The 15,163-nt window shown below is 45.3% G+C and overlaps 2 protein-coding genes across 6 annotated transcripts in view; one reads left to right on the top strand and one right to left on the bottom strand.

Moving 5' to 3' along the window:
* The window catches only part of NUP155 (nucleoporin 155), a 79,724-nt gene extending 77,564 nt beyond the window's left edge, over nt 1-2,160 (bottom strand). The window contains exon 1 of one of the 4 annotated variants that reach the window (XM_016953406.3): nt 1,414-2,160. In XM_016953406.3, coding sequence (XP_016808895.1) covers nt 1,414-1,570 — 157 coding nt within the window. In that variant the 5' untranslated portion in view covers nt 1,571-2,160. Of the gene's footprint in view, nt 1-1,258 lie in introns of all 4 variants that reach the window. The other 3 variants (XM_016953407.3, XM_016953408.3, XM_016953409.4) reach the window with 3 other exon arrangements.
* A 7,708-nt stretch (nt 2,161-9,868) lies between these two features.
* The window catches only part of WDR70 (WD repeat domain 70), a 365,950-nt gene continuing 360,655 nt past the window's right edge, over nt 9,869-15,163 (top strand). The window contains exons 1-3 of one of the 2 annotated variants that reach the window (XM_054684042.2): nt 9,869-9,985; nt 10,082-10,147; nt 12,192-12,275. In XM_054684042.2, the coding sequence (XP_054540017.1) occupies nt 9,961-9,985; nt 10,082-10,147; nt 12,192-12,275 (175 nt within the window). In that variant the 5' untranslated portion in view covers nt 9,869-9,960. 2 annotated transcript variants of the gene reach the window in all.

The following is a 15,163-nucleotide window of genomic DNA, read 5'->3' as shown; positions in this document are numbered from 1 at the left end:
AATATGCTAAATTCTCTGTAATCAGAGCAACGGGTGAAGAATTGGATGGAAAAGAAGGGGAAGAGACTGGGTGAAAGAGGAAGGTGTGTGTAAAGGCATGAGATATGTAAGAGAAGGACCAGAATGCATGTACTGTTTTTATATCTTGTTTTCACACCTAAGGAGGCCAAAATGAGTAATGTTGTTCAAGATGATAATTGCTAATAGGCCAATCAGGTATTATAAGACACGCTCATTGGTAAGTAGCTGTAGGGAGCAAATACTATCTTTGTTTCTATCATTTCTTTGATTACAAAGCTATCAATGATTTTTATAAATAATCAGAAGTGTTCTCGGTTTACACTGCACAAATTATCCTATTTAGATTACTTTGGTTCTTGCTCACCAACAATCTTTTCTTTCTTACACTTCTCTGGTTTTCTCCAAATTCCATCTCACAAAGGGGTCACTTTTTCTAGCAACTGATGTAATTCCATAAGCCGTGGGGAGCTGGTTATAACTTAAAACTGTTAAACAAATTACTTTCCAGTCACCTATATTGTCAACACATATTCTGCCTTACTCTCCCTGTACATAAGCACTGTGATTTCCCTGTTCTCTTCCTTTATTCCACTGGTAGTTCTTTTAAGATCCTCCAGCATTTCATAACACACATCTCTACACATAATAAAGCGTTTCTTGGCCGGGTGCAGTGGCTTGCGCCTGTAATCCCAGCACTTTGGGAGGCCGAGGGGGGCGGATCACTTGAGGTCAGAAGTTCGTGACCAGCCAGGCCAATATGGTGAAACCCCGTCTCTACTTAAAAAACACAAAAATTAGCCGGGCGTGGTGGCAGGCGCCTGTAATCTCAGCTACTCGGGAGTCTGAGGCAGAAGAATCACTTGAACCCAGGAGGCGGAGGTTGCAATGAGCCGAGATCGCGCCATTGCACTTCAGCCTGGGCGAAGAGGGAACCGCTCCGTCTCAATAAATAAACAAATAAATATAAAGCAAAGCGTATCTTTAAGATAACATGCTAAATTTCCAAATTAACTTCGTTTGCTCTTACGATCTACTCAAACACTAACGGGAGAAATGAACAAATTTGGGACTTGGATCTGGAGATGCTTCTCATATGGCCTTAACCATAAGCACTTGAGAGCGGCGAGAAGCTCATTAAGGTTGAGGTCTTTGCCTCTTTCTGCTTCAACTGGGAGCTTGCTCTTCACTCTTGCCCTCTCAAGTATCTACAATGAAGAAAGTGAGGAAAGGAAAAAACCTGAAAATAAGCTGCTTGCTGTTCTCCAAAAATGCAGCCAACAGTGCCATAAATCTCAGCATATCCTCGCCGGGACCAACGCTGGGGATAAGTAGCAAATTAGGAAGTCAGGCGAGAGTCCTTTAAGTTGAGAAAGCAGGGTCACTATCACTCACTTGGGGCAGACACCATAAGCAGCTCGGAAAGGTCCGGGTACATGCGGTCCTCTTGCAACTGACGGTCGATGAGCCGTCCAGCATTTTCCAGAGCTTCCTGCAGGGCTGCGGCAGATGTAGAGGCCGGCATCGCCGCGCCCAACAAAGAAGACGGCATCTCGGAAATCGTAGACACCAGGGTCCAGAAAAAGTCAAAAGCCAAGGAGAAACAAGAAAAGAACCAAGAAGTTAGCTTAGATCCGCCGCCTAGGGCGCGCGCGCCAAACGAGCGCCTTGGCGCCTCGACATGACGCACTTCCGCTTCATCCCGTGGGGAACTGGAAGACGCCGTTCTGGCCTGGGAAGAGGAAGCTGTTAGGAGGGGGCTAGAGGTTGTGGGTGGAGCCAGGAGGCTGCTGATGCTTTCGAGGGGGTTGAGGGTTTTGGGGTGTGGCAGGGTAAAATTAGGGTAGGTTATTTAGGGAAGGGAGGGAGAGAAAGGAAGGGTAGGGAAGGATAAAGGGGAGGGAACTGGGAAGGAGAGGGGCGGGATGGGGTTGGATAAGGTGAGGAGGAAGGAGGGAGGAGGGAGGAGGGATACGGTAGGTGGGAGCTAGGTCGTGTGTCTGGCCTAGGAGGTTGGTCAGGTTCCGTTGGTTTAAGCGCGTGCTCGACCTGAGTCTTGGAACTTCCCGCGTCGGTATCCGCTAACTGCAGCTATATGCGTGCGCGCATGAGCGCGCAGTTTGGTTCTCCAAGTAACTGCTCTTGTGAGAGTAGTTAAGAATTGGTAGGTCGCTGTCACAGAGACGGATATAAACCAGTATCTCACTATATTCTTCACGGGCTTCAGTGTAAATTAGAATTCATCAGGCTTTTCCATTTGCATGTCGCAGTCTTTTGACTTTGTTGCCCCTTAGTATAAAATACGTGTTTAAGAAGGAGCTGAGTGCAGGTGGACCGCTGCCGTGCTTTTTATCGTGGCAGAGATAGCAGACAGTTCTAATTCATCTTTTCATTCCCAGCGCTAGTACAGGAACTCGTATGAGATAGGAACCCAAGAGTTCATACAATCCTAAGAAACTGAATACTTGCCTTGTGCCTGGTGCTGGGACTATCAAACTAACACAGTGTTTCCTGTCCTTAAGGTGCTTCAAGCAGAGACAAAGGGCTTCACTATAATTTTTCTATTTGGATAGGTATAAACTATAGCAGAAGGATAGGAGAAAGCAGAGAGGTAAAAGAGGCTTCATTTACTACAGAAGGCAACCTGAGTGGGTAAATCAAAGCACTTTTTAGAAAGCTGTTCTTATTTAGAATCTCACCTAAGAAAGCTTCCAGTTATGTTCTTCAGAATTTCACAAATCAATAACTGAATTACTCTAAATTGGTCTTTTGCTATTTGAATTACATTTTTACTCCCTCAAAGACTTGACTACATTTCTGAAAATTGAAAGTTCTTTGATGTTACCAATCTACACTTAAAATTTGACATAGCCAATATACCAAGAAAAACTGGATTTTTTATTATTGGTATATAGATAGGCAGTTGGGTCTCTAGCTGTCAGTTTACTTTATTTGGTAGACCATAGATTGAAAAGTGGTGGTCTGGCACCGAGTTTGTTTTTAATTTGAGACAAAATACACAAAGTTTTCAACTCCATAAATTGGAAGATTCAACAACGTTGCTGTGATATTCCTGCATAGAAGTAAAGCTCCCCAAAGTGTAATCTAACTAACTTAATTCATTGGCATATTGCCTATGCTTTCCCACTACAACTGCTAAACCGAGTAATTTCTACAAAAGACTGCAAAGCCTTAAATACGGACTCTGGCACTTTACAGGAAAAGTTTGCTGACCTCTTCCCTAGAACAGATAATTATGAATTTTTTTGGTCTTAGGACCCCCTTGATACCCTTAAAAATTATTCAGGATTCCAGAGAGTTTTTGTTTCATGTTGGTTACATCTATTAATATTTGTGAATAACTCAAACTGAAAATTAAAATGTTTAACATTGTATTTAAAAGAGTAACAAGGCCGAGCACAGTGGCTCACACCTGTAATCCCAGCACCCAGCACTTTGGGAGGCCAAGGCAGGTGGATCACAAGTTCAGGAGTTGGAGACCAGCCTGGCCAATATGGTGAAACCCCGTCTATACTAAAATACAAAAATTAGCTGGGTGTGGTGGCGTGCGCCTGTAGTCTCAACTGTTCAGGAGGCTGAGCCAGGAGAATCACTTGAACCTAGGAGGCAGAGGTTGCAGTGAGCCGAGATCGCGCCACTGCACTCCACCCTGGGCAACAGAGTAAGACTCCATTTCAAAAAAAAAAAAAAAAAAGCATATCAAGCTTAATCCATGTTAATATAACACTTTTTTAAAATGAGAAATCACTATAGTTTCTAAAACAGGGAGAAGAATGCGATTATTTCATATTTTTGCAAATCTCTTTAGTGTCTGGCTCAGTAACGGATGGCTGGATTCTCATATCTGTATCTGCTGTCAATTGAAGAAAAATAACCCTCTTTTAAAGAATTAAAGTCAGTTTGATTCAGACTCAGGATTGCAACCTTTCAGAGAGTTTCTGTTAAAACTGCTCCAAAGTAGTTTTTAGCCCACAGCTTACATATCAGGGGTTGGAAGCTCTGCGTGTGCTCAGAAATTACATTAAACATGCTCATAAACTGGGTATAGTGACTCACACCTGTAATTCTAGCACTTTGAGAGGCCTATGCATGAGGGTCTCTTGAGGCCAGGCATTCAAAACCAACCTGGGCAGCCAGGTGTGGACCTGTAGTCCCAGCTACTTGGTGGGCTGAGGCAGGAGCATCACTTTAGCCCAGGAGTTCCAGGTTGCAGTGAGCCATGACCATGCCACTGCATTCTAGTCTGGTTGATAAAGGGAGACTCTGTCTCTAAAAAAAAAAAAAAAAAAAAAAAAGCTCATAAATTACATTAGAGCAAAATCTCATCAAAGTTTGGGTGTAAGAGTACATCTGGTTATAGATTACAGAGGCATAATCATGAATCCTATGGGACACTATCTTATGTACTGGAAGAGGCAAGGGGTAGGAACACTGAACTTACCTTTTTTTAAAAAATGCATTGATTGAAGCAAGAGACGTGGGAACCTGTGCTCTAACCTGCTTATTGTTTCCAGGGCATTCTTCTAGAAGTCTATACTTAGTCACTGAGTTGGGCTTTGTGAAATTCTGCTGGCAAGCGGAATGAGCAAACTTGGTTTTTTATGTTTGCTACTTTGTCTAACATGTCAACATTTTGTGACTTATTTAGTTGAAGTATAGTATATTAATATTAAGAAAAGCTGGCCTCACCGGGCGTGCTGGCTCACACCTGTAATCCCAGCACTTTGGGAGGCCGAGGCGGGTGGATTGCCTGAGGTCAGAGGTTCGAGACTAGCCTGGCCAACATGGTGAAACCCCATTTCTACTAAAAATACAAAAATTAGTGGGGCATGGTGGCGCAAGCCTGTAATCCCGGCTACTTGGGAGGCTAAGCCAGGGGAATCGCCCGAACCTGGGAGGCGGAGGTTGCAGTGAGCTGAGATCGTGCCATTGCACTCCAGCCTGGGCTACAAGAGCGAAACTCTGTCTCGAAAGAAAGAAAGAAAGAAAGAAAAACTGGCCTCAGTTACATATTTAGAAAAAGAAGAAGTATTTTAATAATTGTCAACAAGTGTAGTCAGTTTTTTTTTTTTTTAACAGAGTTTTGCTCTTGTCGCCTAGGCTGGGGTGCAATGGTGCGATCTCAGCTCATTGCAACCTCTGCCTCCCAGGTTCAAGCAATTCTCCTGCTTCAGCATCCCGAGTAGCTGGAATTACAGGCTAATTTTCTTTTCTTTATTTTTTTTTTGAGATGGAGTTTTGCTCTTGTTGCCCAGGTTGGAGTGCAGTGGCATGATCTCTGTTTACTGCAACCTCTGCCTCTCAGGTTCAAGCAATTCTGCCTCAGCCTTCCGAGTAGCTGGGATTACAGGCACATGCCACCATGCCCAGCTCATTTTTTTGTATTTTTAGTAGAGATGGGGGTTTTACTATGTTGGTCAGGCTGGTCTTGAACTCCTGACCTCAGGTGATCCACCCGCCTTGGCCTCCCAAAGCGCTGGGATTACAGACGTGAGCCACCGCGCCCAGCTACGCCTGGCTAATTTTCTGTATTTTTAGTAGAGACGGGGTTTCACCATGTTGGCCAGGCTGGTCTCGAACTCCTGGCCTTAGGTGATCCTCCCACCTCGGCTTCCAAAGTGCTGGGATTACCCGTGTAAGCCACCATGCCTGACCTGTTTTTCTTAAAGTGATAAACTCATTTCATTTATTTTTGAAAAAATGTTTGCCAAATACTTAAATATGAACAACTGTACTTTGTGAGTCATTCTTTCAGGTAAAAATAATGTTCCATGAAAAAAGCTAACCACTCAATTACAAGTGGTTTTCTTTTCGATGACCATTCTACTTAGATATGCATTAGCTGGGCATGGTGGTATATGCCTGTGGTCCGATCTACTCAGGAAGCTGAGGCAGGGGAAGATCGCTTGAGTCCAGGAGTTTGAGGCTAAAGTGCTTCATGACTGAACTTGTAAATAGCCACTGCACTCCAGTCTGGGTAACACAGTGAGACCCCATCTGTAAGAAATTTTTTTAAAAACATACTTTATGATTACTTCTCATTTTGTCATACTGAAGGTTAAAAAGACGTATAATTAAGGGTCAGGGTTTAACGAAATGAATACTGTTTATGGCTTTATTAAGGATATTCCTAAGGGAAACTGATTTTGCTTACAACGCCTATGTAACTGAAAAATACAGTGACTACTACAACATTTTGAATCCTACTGCCTTGATTTATGTTAAGGGACTGTTTTAATTTAGGAATTTTAAGATAGAGCATGCTTCTTCAATGATGAGTAGAAACACAGATATAAGCAAAGATTTTATTACTTACATGCCTGGGGGGGCATCTGGCACACCTGGAGGTCAAGGAATGCAGTCAGGGAAAGAGAAAGAGGGACTCATGAGCCAATGCATTTATTGGGTTCATGGTGTTTTCCAAATAGATTTCCCAAGAGGAATTCCCACACTTTAATTGGTGGGTTTAAAGCAAGCATGCACAAATTTGAGGACAAGCTTGTCAGCCCAGAATGGCTTTGAATGTGGCCCAACACAAATTCGTTAACTTTCTTAAAACATTGTGAGATTTGTGATTTTTTTAAAGCTCTCAGCTGTTGTTAGTGTATTTAATGTGTTGCCCAAGACAATTCTTCTTCTTCCATTGTGACCTAGGGAAGCCAAAAGATTGGACACCTCTGTTCTTGGAAGTCATGCTGTGACCGAGGTAGTCACTGTGGCATATCTGCACAGTCCATGTAGGACGTCAGTGTCAGCAGGGCCGGTGAAGTAGGCTGTATGTATTTATCCTATGGGGAGGTGGGCACCAGGAGGAAGTTTTACACAATAGATACCTGGATTGATCACATTGAGGAACTGGGAGGAGGTGTAGAACTAGAAACGGTGTCAAGGGTGACTGAACCGTGTTTCTGATATGAGAAAGTCCAACTTATATTCAAAATAAATGCTAAGACAACATAAAATTGTAAGAATTTGGCCGGGCGTGGTGGGCCACGCCTGTAATCCCAGCACTTTGGGAGGCCGAGGCCGGCGGATTGCCTGAGGTCAGGAGTTAGACACCAGCCTGACCAACATGGGGAAACCCCATCTCTACTAAAAATACAAAAAAAATTAGCTGGGTCTGGTTGCGCATGCCTGTAATCCCAGCTACTCAGGAGGCTGAGGCAGGAGAATCGCTTGAACCTGGAAGGCAGAGGTTGCAGTGAGCCAAGATTGCGCCATTGCAATCCAGCCTGGGCAACAAGAGCGAGACTCTGTATCAAAACCAAAAAAACAAAAAAACGAATACACTACAGGCACCGTAGATTTACCCACTGTTAACCCATTTCCCATTTTCCCTGAGAATACTCTCTGATGGTGCTTGCAGCTGCAGCCTTTACCCCAAGATAACTCACAGATTACAGTCCCAACTTAACCCCCAAAGTTTGTGTCTACTATTTTATTATTTTTGCATCACTCTATTATATTGACTTTGGAAACAAAAGACATTATTCTATTTATAGCATTCTGTTTTTAGTAGTGGAATTTCCATTTACAAAATATAGTAATTCTCAACTGCTGAAAATGTCAAATCCTAGAAAACATAGCATTCCTATGTGTGATGTTAATTCCATGGTGAACTTATGGCACTGAAATGGTGTGACAACAAGGCAGTCACAATGTTGTCAATATTCCACAATGATACTGCGATTGAAGTAGACAACAGATGGAAAGAAAACTAAGAAGCCATGTGTCATTGTGGATTATAACGATAATATGGGAGCAGTGGACTGGGCTGATCAGACGCTCACTTCTTATCCAGCTTAGCGCCAAAGGTACAAGGTTTGGTATAAGATATTCTTTCATAGGCTGTGTGCAGTGGCCCACACCTGTAATCCTAGCACTTAGGGAGGCTGAGGCGGGTGGATCGCTTGAGCTCAGGAGTTCAAGACCAGCGTGGGCAACATGATGAAACCCTATCTCTACAAAAAATACAAAAATTAGGCCAGGCACAGTGGCTCACGTCTGTAATCCCAGCACTTTGGGAGGCTGAGGCAGGCATATCACTTGAGGTCAGGAGTTTGAGACCAGCCTGGCCAACATGGTGAAACTCTGTCTCTACTAAGAATGCAAAAATTAGCCAGGGGTGGCGGCAGGGCCTGTAATCCCAGCTACTTGCAAGGCTGTGGCAGAATTGCTTGAACCCAGGAGGCGGAGGTTGCAGTGAGCTGAGATCGCGCCACTGCACTCCAGTCTGGGCAATGGAGCGAGACTCTGTCTCAAAAAAAAAAAAAAAAAAAGTCGGTTGTGGTGGCGGTCACCTGTAATCCCAGCTACTTAGGAGGCTGAGGCACAAGAATCGCTTGAACCCAGGAGGTGGAGGTTCATTGAGCCGAGATTGTGCCACTGCATTCCAGCCTGGGTGACAGAGTGAGATTCTGTCTCAAAAAGAAAGAGAGATTCTTCTCCACCTTCTAAACGTTAAAGTGTTGAACTCCCACATTCTGTTTAAGAAGGACAATCCTGAGCACACGATTAGCCTTGTAAACTTCAGACTGACAGGCCAGGTGCAGTGGCTCACGCCTTTAATCCCAGAACTTTGGGAGGCTGAGGTGGGCAGATCACAAGGTCAGGAGATTGAGACCATCCTGGCTAACACGGTGTAAACCCTGCCTCTACTAAAAATAGAAAAAATTAGCTGGGCATGGTGGCGGGTGCCTGTAGTCTCAAATACTAAATAGCCGGGCATGGTGGCGCACACCTGTAGTCCCAGCTGCTCGGGAGGCTGAGGCAAGAGAATCGCTTGAACCTGGGAGGCAGAGGTTGCAGTCAGCTGAGATCACGCCACTGCACTCCAGCCAAGGCAACAGAGGGAGACTCAGTCAACAACAACAACAACAACAAAAAGGCAGAGCGCGGTGGCGCGGGGCCTGTAATCCCAGCACTTTGGGAGGCCAAGGTGGGCGGATCACCTGAGGTCAGGAGTTCAAGACCAGCCTGGCGAACATAGCAAAACCCCGTCTCTACTAAATACACAAAAATTAGCCAGGTGTGGTGGCAGGCGCCTGTAATCCCAGCTACTCAGGACACTGAGGCAAGAGAAGAGCTTGAACCTGGGTGGCAGAGGTTGCAGTGAGCCGAGATCACGCCATTGCACTCCAGCCTGGGCAACAGAGTGAGACTCCGCCTCAAAAAAAAAAAAAAAAAAAAAAAGCAAAGGGTGTCGCCTGTAATCCCAGCACTTTGGGAGGCCGAGGCAGGCGGATCACTTGAGGCCAGGAGTTCGAAACCAGCCTGGCCAACATGGCAAAACGTCGTGTCTTCTAAAAATACAAAAAATTAGCTGCGCGTGGTGGTGGACGCCTGTAATCCCAGCTACTTGGGAGGCTGAGACAGGAGAATCGCTTGAACCCGGGAGGCAGAGGTTGCAGTGAGCCGAGATCACGCCATTGCACTCCAGCCTGGGCGACAGAGACTCTGTCTCAAAACAAAAACAAAAACAAAAAAAAACAAACCAAAACAAAAAACCAAAAATTAGCCGGCCGGCACCTGTAATCCCAGCTACTCGGGAGGCTGAGGCAGGAGAATCGCTTGATCCCGGGAGGCAGAGGTTGCAGTCAGCTGAGATTACGCCACTGTACTGCAGCCTGGGCGACAGAGACTCTGGCTTAAAAAAAAAAAAAAAGGGAAAGGATGTTACAGAAACTCTAGATACTACTACCCTCCAGTGGTCTGAGTTGCGCGGCGCTTTCCCGCCTGTCCGGTAGGGGGCGCCGCGCAGAAAGCCGCAGTCCCTCTGCGGAAGGCGCCGCTCTTGGCTTCGGCGGCGCCGCTGTAGCTTGGAGGCGGTACTTCCTCCAGCATTTGCCGCGAGTTATTGGCAAGTTCCCATGCAGTTGTTTGGGCTGTCGCTGTGGCTGGTTCTGTGGTGTGCGGCCAGCCATGGAGCGCTCTGGGCCCAGCGAAGGTGGGTTTCATGAAGCGAGTCCGGGCGGGGTGGGCCGTGTCGGGGGAGCTGGGGCGCCGCACTAACTAGGCCGCCTCTCTTTTCCTCTTGCTCCAGTGACAGGCTCAGACGCATCGGGACCGGACCCGCAGCTTGCGGTAACCATGGGCTTCACGGGGTTCGGTGAGTAACTGCCCCAGGCAGAGACCCTCTTCCTTTTGCAGAGGTTTGAAAAGCCGCAGAGTTGGAGGGGAGATCGAGCTGTCAACTCGGAATTACTGTAGCTCGGGTGCATACCTTGCAGTTTGTCAATATTCTTCTCACATTTGTCTTCTATTCTGCGTATCCGTTGGAACCAACTCAGGTGACAGTTATGAGAGTCCTGGAGAGAGAGGAAGAGAAAGGATTTTTCTAATTTTAAGTCACCAATAATGCTAAAATGAACATTTTTGTAAATAACAGCATTTGTACGAGGATTTTTAAAAATACGTAATTCGGTAGGGTAGATTTCTAAAAGAGAGCGTAGTTTATTCAGAAATATAAATACTTAAAAAGCTGAAAAATTGGGTATGTGCCTTTTAAAGCTTCTTGATGCTTATTGCCGTAATACCCATCAAAAAACTTGTTTCAGGTTATACCAAAGTTAACAGAATTAAGAATGCCATTTTTACCATATCCCTACCAACACAGAGTAGGTATTATTATTTAAAAAGAAAATTATTTAAAAAATGAAAACAAAACTTAGTAGACTGATACATGAAAAATGATTTATTTTCCATTTTAAAATTATAAATGCTGTTCATCCAAACATTGGGATTCTAACTTCCCTGAACCTTTTCTCAAGGTCTTCTTGTTTTCTTTTGACCAGCGTGTATTAATTCTATGATGGTAATTAAACAGTAGACTTACACATATTGGCCTTGGGTTGTGTTCACACATACTAGTTCTGTAGTTTTTCTATTCATTCTTTTTTTTTTTTTTGGAGACGGAGTCTCGCTCAGTCGCCCAGGCTGGAGTGCAGTGGCAAGATCTCGGCTGACTGCAATCTCTGCCTCCCGGATTCACGCCATTCTCCGGCCTCAGCCTCCCGAGTAGCTGGGACTACAGGCGGCCGCCACCTCGCCCGGCTGATTTTTTTTTTGTATTTTTAGTAGAGACAGGGTTTCACCGTGTTAGCCAGGATGATCTCGATCTCCTGACCTCGTGATCCGCCCGTCTCGGCCTCCGAAAGTGCTGGGATTACAGGCGTGAGCCACTGTGCCCAGCCTTTTCTATTCTTTTTTTATTTTTTGAGATGGAGTCTCTCTCTGTCACCCAGGCTGGAGTGTACTAGTGCGATCTTGGCTCATTGCAGCCTCCTCCTCCCAGGCTTAAGCCATCCTCCCACCTTAGTCTCCTGAGTAGCTGGGACCACAGATGTGTGCCACCACACCTGGCTAATTTTTTATACTTTTGGTAGAGACGAGGTTTCACCATGTTGCCCAGGCTGATCAATCTCCTGAGCTCAAGCAGTCCGCCCACCTGAGCCTCTCAAAGTGATTACAGGCATGAGCCACCCCACCCGGTATAAATCCTTCATTTTAGTACATCATTCCTTTACTCAGGAGTGAGAAAGTTGTCCATATGTTTGTGCCAAATAGGGGAAATTTTTAAGAGTTTTGATAAAGTTACTGGGGGAGGAGGAGAATGTTTCCATGCTCATCCAGTTCCTTGTTATAGGGCTGAGATTTCTGTTTCCCTCTTAGCTCCTTAAAGTACCTGCATTACTTCTCATGTTGCCCCTTTCGTCTTGAAGCCAACTATAATGCCTCAAATTCTTCTCAGACATTGGATCTCTCCGACTTCTTCTGCCATAGCTGTTCTGCATCTTTGCCTTTAAGGGCCAAATAGGATAGTTTCCCTATTTAAAAGTCCATAACCTTAATTACATTGCAAAGGGTAACTTTTGGGACATTCTCCATTCTGCCTCCCCACATTAGTGTTGTTGTTTCATAGGGTAGGGATCTAGAGGAGGATGGGAAAGTTGCCTGGTTAATAGTGCTTAGTGAAGGGATTGTCATCAGAAGTTTTCTGTGACTCAAACTCCTTCTTCTGTGATATATTATGGTTATATTGGAGCCATGCTATAAACTAGACAAAGTAAGTGTTTATTGATCGGTATTGATCACCTAAAGTTTGGCCAACTTACTGCAAGACAATCACAGTCTCCCATTTGTTCATGTTTTAGGTAAAAAAGCTCGCACATTTGACTTGGAAGCAATGTTTGAACAAACTCGAAGGACAGCTGTGGAAAGAAGTCGCAAAACACTGGGTAAGAAGCTCAGATATTTGTTCTTTTATTGGTTTAAGTACTATGTATACCTCATGCAAGTATATTGAAAAAGAGAAAAGAATGTTGGCTGGGCGCCGTGGCTCATGCCTGTAATCCCAGCACTTAGGGAGGCCAAGGCGGGCAGATCACCTGAGGTCAGAAGTTTGAGACCAGCCTGGCCAACATGGTGAAACCCCATCTCAACTGAAAATACAATAATTAGCTGGGCATGGTGCAGGGGCCTGTAATCCCAGCTAGTCGTGAGGCTGAGGCAATGGCTTCGGTTGAAGTCGGGAGGCTGAGGTTGCAGTGAGCTGATATACCCCCATTGCACTCCAGCTTGGGGGACAAGAGTGAAATTCCATCTCAGAGAACAAAGAAAGAAAAGAATGTTGTTATGCTACTTATCACCGTTGTTGTTTTTTTTTTTTTGAGATGGAGTCTCGCCCTGTTGCCCAGGCTGGAGTGCAATGGCATGATCTCGGCTCACTGCAGCCTCCACCTCCCCGGTTCAAGCGATTCTCCTGCCTCTGCCTCCCGAGTAGCTGGGACTACAGGCACATGCCACCACGCCCGGCTAATTTTTTGTATTTTTAGTAGAGATGGGGTTTCACTGTGTTGGCCAGGCTAGTTTCGAACTCCTGACCTTGTGATCTGCCTACCTTGGCCTCCCAAAGTGCTGGGATTACAGACGTGAACCACCGTGCCCTGCTTTTTGTTTTTTTTTTTTGTTTGTTTGTTTTGTTTTTGAGATGGAGTCTCGCTTTATTGCTGGGCTGGAGTGCAGGGGTGCGATCTTAGCTCACTGCAACTTCTACCTCCCCGGTTCAAGCAATTTTCCTGCCTCAGCCCCCCAGGTAGCTGGGACTACAGGTGTACGCCACCACGCCCAGCTAATTTTTGTATTTTTAGTAGAGATGGGGTTTCACCATGTTAGCCAGGATGGTCTTGATCTCTTGATCTTGTGATCTGCCTGCCTCCTAAAGTGCTGGGATTACAGGTGTGAGCCACCGCACCCGGCCCAATTTATCATTTTAAGACCAACAATGGGCCAGGTGTAGTGGCTCATGCCTGTAATCTCAGCACTTTGGGAGGCTGAGGCAGGTGAATCACCTAAGGTCAGGAGTTGGTGACCAGCCTGGCCAACATGGTGAAACCCCGTCTTGACTGAAAATAGAAAAACTATCTGGGTGTGGTGTTGGGCCCCTGTAATCCCAGCTAGTAGGGAGGGTGAGGCAGGAGAATCGCTTGAACCTGGGAGGCAGAGGTTGTGGCGAGCTGAGATCGCACCATTGCACTCCAGCCTGGGCGACAAAAGCAAAACTCCATCTCAAAATAAAAAAAAATAAAAAAAAATAAAATAAAATGGGCGACAAGAGCAAAACTCCATCTTAAAATAAAATAAGATAAAATAAAATATAAAATATAAAACAAAATAACTAAAATAAAAAATAAAACGTTGTACAGCAGCAATATCCAGTATTTGGCAGTGTGCCTGACAAAAAATATTTTCAGTCTTTGGAAGAAAACTTTTTGTGGTGAAAAGAAAGCCATCTACATGTACTATTTTTTGAAAAAACCTTTCATTATTTGTTTTATTTGAGACGGAGGCCTGCTCTGTCGCCCAGGCTGGAGTGCAATGGCGTGATCTCAGCTCACTGTGACCTCCGCCTCTTGGGTTCAAGTGATTCTCTTGCCTCAGCCTCCTGAGTAGCTGGGATTACAGGTGACCACCACCACGCCTGGCTAATTTTTTTGTATTTTTAGTGGAGACGGGGTTTCGCCATGTTGGCCAGGCTGGTCTCGGACTTGTGACCTCAGGTGATCCTCCCGCCTCGGCCTCCCAAAGTGCTGGGATTACAGGTGTGAACCACCGTGCCAGGCCAAAACCCATCATTATTATTATTATTGTTATTTTTTTGAGATGGCGTCTCGCTCTGTCGCCCTGGCTGGAGTGCAGTGGTGCGATCTTGGCTCACTGCAAGCTCCGCCTCCCGGGTTCATGCCATTCTCCCGCCTCAGGCTCTGGAGTAGCTGGGACTACAGGTGCCTGCCAACACGCCTGGCTAATTTTGTTTTTGTATTTTTAGTAGAGATGGGGTTTCACCATGTTAGGCAGGATGGTCTCGATCTCCTGACCTCGTGATCCACTCGCCTTGGCCTCCCAAAGTGCTGGGATTACAGGTGTGAGCCACTGCACCCAGCAAAACCCTTCATTATTATGTGAAATTTCAAACACGGAAGTATAGTCATGAACTACCATGTACCTATCAATCAGATTTAACTGCTGTAACAGTTCATGGCTAGCATTACTTCTGTTTCCCCTTTCAGATGATTTCGAAGCAAATCTTGGACATCATTTTACTCATAAATATTTTTGTATATACCTTAAAACGATAAGGATTGTTTTAAAAAAAGCTTAACCAAGATACCTGTAAGAGATAGGAAAAACCAAGTTGTTTCCTATCCTCTAGCACTCCTCTCAGTACTTTCCCCCTTTTTTTTTTTTTTTTTTTTATTTGAGACAGGGTCTCACTGCTGTTGCTTAGACAGGTGTGCAGTGGCATGACCTTGCCTCACTGCAGACTCCACTTCCCAGGCTCAGGTAATCCTGCCACCTCAGCCTCCCAAATAGTTGGGACTATAGGTTGGTGCTACCACACCCCACTAATTTTTTGTATTTTTAGTTGAGATAGATTTCACCATGTTGGCCAGGCGCAGTGGATCACGCCTGTAATCCCAGCACTTTGGGAGGGGCGGATCATGAGGTCAGGAGATTGAGACCATCCTGGCTAACATGGTGAAACCCTGTCTCTACTAAAAATACAAAAAATTAGCTGGGTGTGGTGGTGGGCGCCTGTAGTCCCAGCTATTTGGGAGGCTGAGGC

Source organism: Pan troglodytes, chromosome 4, assembly GCF_028858775.2.
Source record: "Pan troglodytes isolate AG18354 chromosome 4, NHGRI_mPanTro3-v2.0_pri, whole genome shotgun sequence".
In the NCBI taxonomy this organism is placed as follows: domain Eukaryota; kingdom Metazoa; phylum Chordata; class Mammalia; order Primates; family Hominidae; genus Pan; species Pan troglodytes.
The sequence above is the reverse complement of the archived record's forward strand: the minus strand, read 5'-3'. Positions and strand labels throughout refer to the sequence as shown.